Source organism: Amphibalanus amphitrite, unplaced genomic scaffold (assembly GCF_019059575.1).
Source record: "Amphibalanus amphitrite isolate SeventyFive unplaced genomic scaffold, NRLGWU_Aamphi_draft 002515F_arrow, whole genome shotgun sequence".
In the NCBI taxonomy this organism is placed as follows: Eukaryota; Metazoa; Arthropoda; class Thecostraca; order Balanomorpha; family Balanidae; genus Amphibalanus; species Amphibalanus amphitrite.
The window spans coordinates 2,321-11,978 of record NW_024883940.1 but is presented as its reverse complement, the minus strand read 5'-3'; the positions used below and the strand labels follow the sequence as shown (position 1 = coordinate 11,978).

The following is a 9,658-nucleotide window of genomic DNA, read 5'->3' as shown; positions in this document are numbered from 1 at the left end:
GGGCGGGCGTGGATCATTTGCATGATTTACGCCCCCCTTTGCTTGCGCTATCAGTGTGGCAAGACTGAATGAAGGAAGCGCAAATGTCCGGCCATGGCACCCCGATCCCGATGACCTCTCGTAAATGCGGCCCGCTGAACGGCGACGCTGCTGTGCCAGGGGATAAATCCATTTCGCATCGTGCGCTGATCTTTGGCGCACTGGCGGTGGGTGAAACCAAAGTCACCGGCCTGCTGGAAGGCGAAGACGTGCTGGATACGGCAAAAGCCATGCGGGCCTTTGGTGCGACCGTGACACAACACGGACCGGGCGAATGGTCGGTGAACGGTGTCGGGGTTGGTGGTTTTTCCGAACCTGACAATGTGATTGATTGCGGCAATTCCGGCACTGGCGTGCGTCTGATCATGGGCGTGATGGCGACCCAGGGGATCAATGCGACGTTCACGGGTGACGCCAGCCTGAACAAACGCCCGATGGGCCGTGTGACCGATCCGATTGCGCTGTTTGGCGCGCAATCTGTGGGCCGTTCCGGTGGTCGTCTGCCGATGACCATTGTGGGCGCAACCGAACCTGTGCCGGTGGAATACACCGTGCCGATGCCGTCCGCTCAGGTAAAATCTGCGGTGCTTTTGGCGGGGCTGAACGCGCCGGGTCAGACTGTGGTGATCGAAAAAGAAGCCACCCGCGACCATACAGAACGTATGCTGGAAGGCTTTGGTGCCGAGATTTCCGTTGAAGAAACAGAGGACGGCCGTCGTATCACCCTGACAGGTCAGCCTGAACTGAAACCGCAGGTGATCTCTGTGCCGCGCGACCCAAGCTCTGCTGCTTTCCCGACCTGTGCGGCGACAATTGTGCCTGGGTCCGAAGTGTTCGTACCAGGCGTATCCCAGAACCTGACGCGCAACGGAATCTACACGACGCTTGTGGAAATGGGCGCGGATATTACGTTTGAAAATGAACGCCTTGAGGGCGGTGAACCGGTCGCCGACCTGCGCGTGCGTTACGCTGAAACCCATGGCATCGAAGTGCCACCTGCGCGTGCTGCATCTATGATTGACGAATACCCGGTTCTGTCCGTTGTTGCGGCCCTGTCCACCGGCAAAACCGTGATGCGCGGCGTGAAAGAACTGCGCGTGAAGGAATGTGACCGCATTGACGCCATGGCCCGTGGTCTGCGGGCCTGTGGTGTAACGGTTGAGGAGGATGAAGACACGATGATCGTGCATGGCATGGGGCCGGGTGGTGTGCCGGGTGGTGCAACCTGTGAAAGCTTCCTGGATCACCGGATTGCGATGTCTTTCATGGTGCTTGGTATGGCGGCGCAGAACCCTGTGTCTGTCGATGACGGCACGCCAATTGCCACATCCTTCCCGGTGTTTGAGGATCTGATGAAGACCCTGGGCGCACAGATCACGCGCGATAACGCCTGACACAGGCACCGAAATGCGCAGGAATTTTTAAACACCCGGGACTGAAAATGTCCCGGGTGTGTCGTTTTCAGAGGGCATCAGCGGGATGTTTCCTTTGATCCTGATCCTGTGATCAGGAGGAAAAATGATGAAAACCGGATCCTGCCTTTGTGGCGATGTGCGTTTTGAACTGACGGGTGAATTGCGCCCTGTGATAGCTTGTCACTGTGTGCAGTGCCGGAAAACATCGGGCCATCATGTTGCGGCGACCTCTGTGCGACGTGATCAGATTGCAGTGCAGGGGGAGGTTACCTGGTATCAGTCCTCAGAAACGGCCCGGCGCGGATTTTGTGCGACCTGTGGCAGCAATCTGTTCTGGGATGGGGCTGGCGCGAATATTTCAGTTTTTGCCGGCACCCTTGATGGGGATACCGGCCTGGACATCCGCGGACATATCTATTGCGAGGATAAAGGGGATTACTACGGTATCCCCGCGGATGCACCGCAGTCAGCGGGATATGATCCGGAGCTGACAACGATGATCAAAGACTGATGTGTTCAGGCGACGACAAAGCAGCTGATCGCAGCCCCTGACCACAGGGTTATGACGGCCCAGTACCCCCAGGGGTTTTCGGCGCGTACGACGGGTTCCCACAGGTATGTGTAGCCCATCAGAAGATCGTATAGCACCCAAAGCGTGAGCGCGACGCCGGCGAAAAACCAGATCGACATATCGTGTTTCCTTTTGTTGTCTGTCTCTGATTAAATGGCTGTTTCCTGCATTTCGAGGGGGCGGTCCCCGGGTTGGCAATATCTGCACCAGAGATGGCAAGATATGTTAACTTTGACTGAAGGATTGTTCAGTACCCTGAAGGCCGGAGGATACGATGCGGTTTACGATGCTTTTTACAGCTTTGTTTTCCGTCACAGCGTTTTTATACGCTGCGATGGTGTTTTGGACGCTGCCGTCGATTGCGGACGGGGCAGGTGGGCTGGTGCCGTTCGATCAGAGGCTGACAGGTTACACCTATGAAGAAGCCCACGCGTTCCTGACGGCTTTGACACCTGGCGCGCGTCAGATCTATCTGGGCCCCCAACATTTGCTGGATATGGTGTTTCCCGGGGCCCTTGCGCTGACGCTTTGTCTGATTTTTAACCGGATTTCCGATGGTGCCGGGGCACTTATCGGAATGGGGCTGGCCATTGGCAGTGCAACGGCAGACTATTTCGAAAATATGGTGATCACACGGTTGCTTGTGACAGAAGGCGCGCCTTCCCATGTGATGGTGATGCAGGCCAATCAGTGGACCGTATTGAAAACACTGTGTTCTGCCGGGGCGCTGATTTTGCTGTTCTGGCTGGCACTGTGCCATTTCCGGGAACACAGACGTATGCGACCTGCCCGGGTTTGACAGTTGGCCTCTGTAAAGGTACCCCGACCAGACGGAGGCAGAACATATGGCACTTACAATCGCAGTTGACGGCCCGGCAGCATCGGGCAAAGGGACAATTTCCAAAGCGCTTGCGGCGCATTTTGCCTTTGCGCACCTGGATACCGGGCTTTTGTATCGTGCGGTTGGTGCCCAGTTGTTACAGGGCGCTGACCCGCTGGAGGCGGCGAAATCTTTGCGTGCGGAAGATATTGATGCAGATGCGCTGCGCAATTCTGCTGTGGCGCAGGCCGCATCTAAAGTTGCTGCAATCCCGGAAGTGCGCCAGGCTTTGCTTGATTTTCAGCGGGCATTTGCACGCCGGGCCGGGGGCGCGGTCCTGGACGGGCGTGATATCGGCACGGTGATTTGCCCGGAAGCCGAGGTGAAGTTGTATGTTACGGCTTCCGATGAGGTACGGGCAGAACGGCGCTATCTGGAATTGTCGGCGAAGGGTCAGGATGTGACACCGGAAGGTGTCCTGGAAGATCTGCAGGCCAGGGACAAACGTGACAGTGAACGCGCAACGGCCCCTTTGAAGGCCGCGGAGGATGCCATTCTTCTGGATACATCTGAATTGTCCATTGACGACGCTGTCGCCCGGTGTGTCGCTGCCGTGGATGCCGTCCGGAACGCAGGCTGATTGTTGAACGCACAGGTTTTGCCCGCGCGGGTAATCCCGGCGGTTCCTGAGAGCTGTTCAGATGAAGCATTCCATCGCAGGCCTGTCTGCAGGACCAGTAAAGATGGCGGCGCCGCCTTTGCGGATATGATCTGAGTGCCAGGGATCGTTACGCCCTGACAGGTAAGCTGTGATCCGCCCCTTATGCTTTCGCCGGGGCCTCTCATCCGATCTTGGATCCGGGGTTTCCCGGTGTTGCGCAACGGGGGATTTATCGCAAGGGAGGCTTAAGATCTGCCAGGGGCTGCGCGCTCTCGGGGTCAGGGCCGGTCGAACGCGTGCTGCATGACGATATAAGACTGGCCTTTACGTTCAAAAACCTCACCTTCCTCCCGAAATCCAGATTTTGCATAAAAATCCCGGGCAGATACACGCGCATCACACCAAAGATGTGTCGCCCCGCGGTCCCGTGCCTGTGCCAGAAGATGATCCAGCATCCGGCGACCAAAGCCCCGGCCCTGCATGTGGGGCAGGGTGGCAAATTTGCGCAGCTGAATGCCGGAATGATCATCCGGAAACAATGACGCAACTGAAACCAGAGTTTCGTCATGATACAGACCAAAATGCAAAGCAGCCGCATCGCCGGGCACCATCGCATGCGAAAGCGGATGCCCCGGCCACAGGACGCTCTGGCGCAGAGGCAGGGCCTGTTCGATATTGATCATCCGAATCATTTCTGACCTTTCGGGCTTTACCGTGATTGACCTGTTGCAGCCCCCGAAAAGCAAGAGATTGGCCTTGTTTTGCAGAGGATGCAGGCTTGTGTTTCCTGGCAGTTAACGCTATATAGCCCGGGTCAGTAAGGCATATATGCCATAAAACAAAAAATGACGGGCAGGGTCGGCACATACCGGCCCTCTTTGTTTGTGTTTGGTCTGTTTGTTTCAGGCTGCCCGCTGACCAACTGAAACCAAGACCGGCGGAGACAACCGCGCGGCCGGAAAAACGACTGTAAAGGAAACTGAGACCAAATGGCTCAAATATATCTATGGAAGAATTCGAAGCCCTGCTGCAGGAAAGCTTCGAGATTGACACCCCTCAGGAAGGGTCTGTTGTCAAAGGCAAGGTTATCGCTATTCAGGCGGGCCAGGCTATCATCGACGTTGGCTACAAAATGGAAGGCCGCGTTGATCTGAAAGAATTCGCAAACCCTGGTGAAGAAGCTGAAATCGCTGTTGGCGACACTGTAGAAGTGTTCCTGCGCGCAGCTGAAAACGCCCGCGGTGAAGCTGTTATCTCCCGTGAGATGGCACGCCGTGAAGAAGCATGGGATCGCCTCGAGAAAGCATATGCTGACGAAGAGCGTGTTGACGGTGCTATCTTCGGTCGCGTTAAAGGCGGCTTCACTGTTGACCTCGGCGGCGCTGTTGCGTTCCTGCCAGGTTCCCAGGTTGACGTACGCCCAGTACGTGACGCAGGCCCACTGATGGGTCTGAAGCAGCCGTTCCAGATTCTGAAAATGGACCGTCGTCGTGGCAACATCGTTGTATCCCGTCGTGCGATCCTCGAAGAGTCCCGCGCAGAACAGCGTGCTGAAGTTATTGGCAACCTTTCCGAAGGTCAGGCAGTTGACGGTGTTGTTAAGAACATCACTGAATACGGTGCATTCGTTGACCTCGGCGGCGTTGATGGCCTGCTGCACGTCACTGACATGGCATGGCGCCGTGTGAACCACCCATCCGAGATTCTCACAATCGGTGAGACCATCAAGGTTCAGGTGATCAAGATCAACAAAGAAACCCACCGTATCTCCCTCGGCATGAAACAGCTGCAGGACGATCCATGGGATGCTGTTGCTGCGAAATACCCACTGGATTCCGTCCACAAGGGTCGCGTCACCAACATCACCGATTACGGTGCATTTGTTGAACTCGAAGCCGGCGTTGAAGGCCTCGTACACGTTTCTGAAATGTCCTGGACAAAGAAGAACGTACACCCGGGCAAAATCGTGTCTACTTCACAAGAAGTCGAAGTCATGGTTCTGGAAATCGACGGTTCCAAGCGTCGTGTATCCCTTGGTCTGAAACAGACCATGCGCAACCCATGGGAAGTGTTCGCTGAGAACAACCCAGTTGGCACCGAAGTTGAAGGTGAAGTTAAGAACATCACTGAATTCGGTCTGTTCATCGGTCTCGACAACGAAATCGACGGCATGGTTCACCTGTCAGATCTGACATGGGAAGGCCGTGGCGAAGATGTGATCGGCGACTACCGCAAAGGTGAAATGGTTCAGGCCGTTGTAACCGAAGTGGACGTTGAAAAAGAACGCATCTCTCTCTCCGTTAAAGCACTGGGCGGCGATCCGTTCGCTGAAGTTGCTGACGGCGTGAAGCGCGGTTCTATCATCACTGTTGAAGTGACTGCGATCGAAGATGGCGGCGTGGAAGTTGACTATGAAGGCATGAAATCCTTCATCCGTCGTTCCGACCTGTCCCGTGACCGTGCCGAGCAGCGCCCAGAGCGCTTTCAGGTTGGTGACAAGCTTGACGTACGTGTAACCAACGTTGATGCGAAAACCCGTCGTCTGGGTCTGTCCATCAAAGCACGTGAGATCGCTGAAGAGAAAGAAGCAGTGGAACAGTATGGTTCTTCTGACTCTGGCGCGTCCCTGGGTGATATCCTTGGCGCAGCTCTGAAGTCTGACGACTGATCATTCAGTCCGTAGACTGAAAAAACATTGAAAGGCGGTCTGGTGATATACCGGGCCGCCTTTTTTAACGAATCAAATTTCCTTAAAGCCGTCTGATTTCGTATACAATAGGGTGGAATTCGCCGATACTGGTCGGAAAATAGGCATAATTTTGTCTCAAATCGCTGAAAGCCCGGCTTGAAAGGGCCTTTCCCGTTGCGGTTTTAGTTTGCAGCGGTGAATATAGTAACGTCCACATGACGAATTCCAAATGAGCACATGTAAAAATGTGCCTAATCCAGCCAGGGGAAAACAGGAATGATCCGTTCGGAACTTATTCAATCTATCGCGGATGAAAATCCGCACCTTTATCAACGCGATGTTGAACGCATCGTAAACACTGTATTTGATGAAATAACAGAAGCAATGGTCCGTGGCGACCGCGTAGAACTACGTGGTTTCGGGGCATTTTCTGTTAAACAACGTGAGGCACGTACAGGTCGTAATCCACGCACCGGTGAATCTGTTGAAGTGCCCGCAAAAAATGTGCCGTTCTTTAAGACAGGTAAACTACTGCGAGACCGGCTTAACGGAAAGTAACGAATGCGCTATCTTAAGTACCTCTTTCTTGCCGCTCTGGCTTTTGTGCTGATCACAGTTGCACTGGCCAATCGCGGATTTGTTTCGCTTTATCTGCTGCCGCCGGAATTGTCCGCTATTCTGGGTCTTTCAGGTGCGCCGCTGCAACTGCCGCTTTTTGTGGTTGTCGTTGGCGGGATCATCGCAGGTCTGCTGATCGGCTTTGTCTGGGAATGGCTGCGTGAAATGAAATTCCGCGGTACAGCGCGTCAGGCTGAGAAGCTGAAGAAAGAAGTGGAAACTCTGCGGGCGACGACACCGGCAGAAAAAGGTGGCAAGGCCGATGATGTGCTGGCGCTTCTGGAAAGCAAAGCATAAGCTGCCATAAAAAGGCAGGGCATCAGAATATGACCACCAGTGTTAAGATTTGCGGTCTCACGACCACTGATGATGTGGCTGCAGTTGCTGCCGCCGGGGCCCGTTATGCGGGCCTCGTATTTTTTGCGAAATCCCCCCGACATCTTGAGATTGATCAGGCGCGCAGTCTGGCGCTTGAGATCCCGGAAGGGGTGGCGAAGGTTGCGCTGACGGTAAATGCAGATGATGCCACGCTGGATGCGATCACCGCGCAAGTGCCGCTGGATATGTTACAGCTGCACGGCAAAGAAAGCGTTGAACGTGTGCAGGAAGTACGTGCGCGTTATGGACTTCCGGTGATGAAAGCCATCGGGATTGCGGATGAAGCGGATCTTGCGCAAATCAGCACCTACACCCAGGTTGCGGACCAGCTGCTGATTGACGCCAAACCGCCAAAACACGCCGATCTGCCCGGGGGAAATGGTCTGGCTTTTGACTGGCGTTTTCTGGCCGGGCGTCGCTGGGCCACACCATGGATGCTGGCGGGCGGACTGAACCCGGAAAATGTCGCAGAGGCCATCCACCTGACGGGCGCAACACAGGTTGACGTTTCCTCTGGTGTTGAGAGCGCGCCAGGCGTAAAGAATGCAAAGAAGATAGCGGATTTCGTCCAGGCGGCGACAAATCCCGTGCCACGTTTCTGAGGGGAAAAACTATGGATGATCTGTTCAACAGCTTTATGAACGGACCGGATGAAAACGGACGTTTTGGTGATTTTGGCGGGCGTTTCGTGTCTGAAACCCTGATGCCTCTGATCCTCGATCTTGAGGAAGAATACGAACGTGCGAAAGTTGACCCGGAATTCCATGCGGAAATGGATGACCTGTGGAAACATTACGTCGGTCGCCCAAGCCCGCTGTATTATGCCGAACGCATGACCGAAGCCCTGGGTGGCGCTAAGATTTACCTGAAACGTGACGAGCTGAACCATACCGGCGCGCATAAGATCAACAACGTATTGGGTCAGATCCTGCTGGCACGTCGTATGGGCAAACCCGGATCATCGCGGAAACCGGCGCGGGTCAGCACGGTGTTGCGACTGCGACCGTTTGTGCGCGTTTTGGTCTGGAATGCATCGTTTACATGGGGGCCCATGACGTTGAACGTCAGGCGCCAAACGTGTTCCGCATGAAATTGCTGGGTGCAAAAGTTGTGCCTGTGACTTCTGGTCGTGGCACGCTGAAAGACGCGATGAACGATGCGCTGCGCGACTGGGTGACCAATGTGCGCGACACGTTCTACTGTATTGGTACCGTGGCTGGCCCACACCCATACCCTGCGATGGTACGCGATTTCCAGGCGATCATTGGTAAAGAAGTCCGGGAACAACTGCCCGAACACGAAGGCGAAGGCCGTCTGCCCGATACCATCATCGCGGCGATTGGTGGCGGATCCAACGCCATGGGTCTGTTCTTCCCGTTCCTTGATGATCAGTCCGTCAATATCGTTGGTGTTGAAGCCGGCGGCAAAGGCGTGAATGAAAAGATGGAACATTGCGCGTCGCTGACCGGTGGCCGTCCGGGCGTTCTGCACGGAAACCGCACGTATCTTTTGCAGGATGATGACGGACAGATCCTTGAAGGATTTTCGATCTCTGCGGGTCTGGATTATCCGGGCATTGGCCCTGAACATTCCTGGCTGCATGACATTGGCCGCGCGCAATATGTGTCGATCACCGACACCGAAGCTCTGGAAGCCTTCCAGTTCTGCTGTACGCAGGAAGGCATTATCCCGGCGCTGGAACCCTCCCACGCGCTGGCCCATGTGATGAAGATGGCGCCAACCCTGCCAAAAGACCATATCATCGTGATGAACATGTGTGGTCGCGGCGATAAAGACATCTTCACCGTGGCCAAGGCGCTTGGCGTGGATATGAGTGAAAGCGACTGATCATTGATCACAGAATAAAAAAAGGCCGGGGCGATGATCCCCGGCCTTTTGTATTTTAACCTTTAGCGGTTTCGTTCAGTTCCATATGGCCTTCGCCTTTGGACAGTAGCTTGCGGAGCATGGGTTCAAAGAATTCCAGTGGTTTGGTCGGAAAGTCCGGATCAAAGGCACATTGATCATATTCATGGCAGAAATAGCGGCAGTCTTCCCAAAACGGGCTGTCGCGGTATTTGTCGCGCGCATTGCGATCCCCACCCAGGTGGTGGTTGTAATAATAGCCCTGGAAAACGCAGTGATGTTTCAGGATCCAGTAGCAACGTTCGCTGACGTAAGGCTTCATCATCGCCGCCGCCAGTTCGCCGTGGTTGTAAGGGGACAGAATGTCACCGGTGTCATGGATCAGGGCTGCGACGATGATTTCCTCATCCGCACCATCTTCATAAGCGCGGGTCGCCGCCTGCAGGGAATGTTGGTAGCGGTTAACAGGATAGGGCGTCCAGGCCTCATCCAGCGATTTGATCGCCTCCAGGATCCGATCGGGCAGGGCGGCGTTATAGGCTTCTTCATAATCCATCACCGCCAGGAAATCTTCCCGGGTGGCGTTTTCAAAACTGGTCCA

The 9,658-nt window shown here is 55.0% G+C and overlaps 3 protein-coding genes across 3 annotated transcripts; all 3 read left to right on the top strand.

Moving 5' to 3' along the window:
* The first annotated feature begins 413 nt into the window (after positions 1-413).
* On the top strand, positions 414-1,433 carry LOC122377100 (3-phosphoshikimate 1-carboxyvinyltransferase-like). Its single transcript, XM_043357056.1, has one exon. The coding sequence runs from the start codon at positions 414-416 to the stop codon at positions 1,431-1,433; it is 1,020 nt and encodes a 339-aa protein (XP_043212991.1).
* A 3,742-nt stretch (positions 1,434-5,175) lies between these two features.
* LOC122377099 (30S ribosomal protein S1-like) lies at positions 5,176-6,174 on the top strand. Its single transcript, XM_043357055.1, has one exon. The coding sequence runs from the start codon at positions 5,176-5,178 to the stop codon at positions 6,172-6,174; it is 999 nt and encodes a 332-aa protein (XP_043212990.1).
* Positions 6,175-7,804: 1,630 nt separating this feature from the next.
* On the top strand, positions 7,805-9,039 carry LOC122377101 (tryptophan synthase beta chain-like). The gene is given in 2 exon segments (XM_043357057.1): positions 7,805-8,138; positions 8,141-9,039. Coding segments are annotated over 2 exon segments (1,233 nt in total).
* The last annotated feature ends 619 nt before the right edge of the window (positions 9,040-9,658 follow it).

Coding starts and splice junctions, on each gene's coding strand:
- LOC122377100 (XM_043357056.1), top strand. CDS start 414: ATGGCGACCCAGGGGATCAATGCGACGTTCACGGGTGACGCCAGCCTG.
- LOC122377099 (XM_043357055.1), top strand. CDS start 5,176: ATGGCATGGCGCCGTGTGAACCACCCATCCGAGATTCTCACAATCGGT.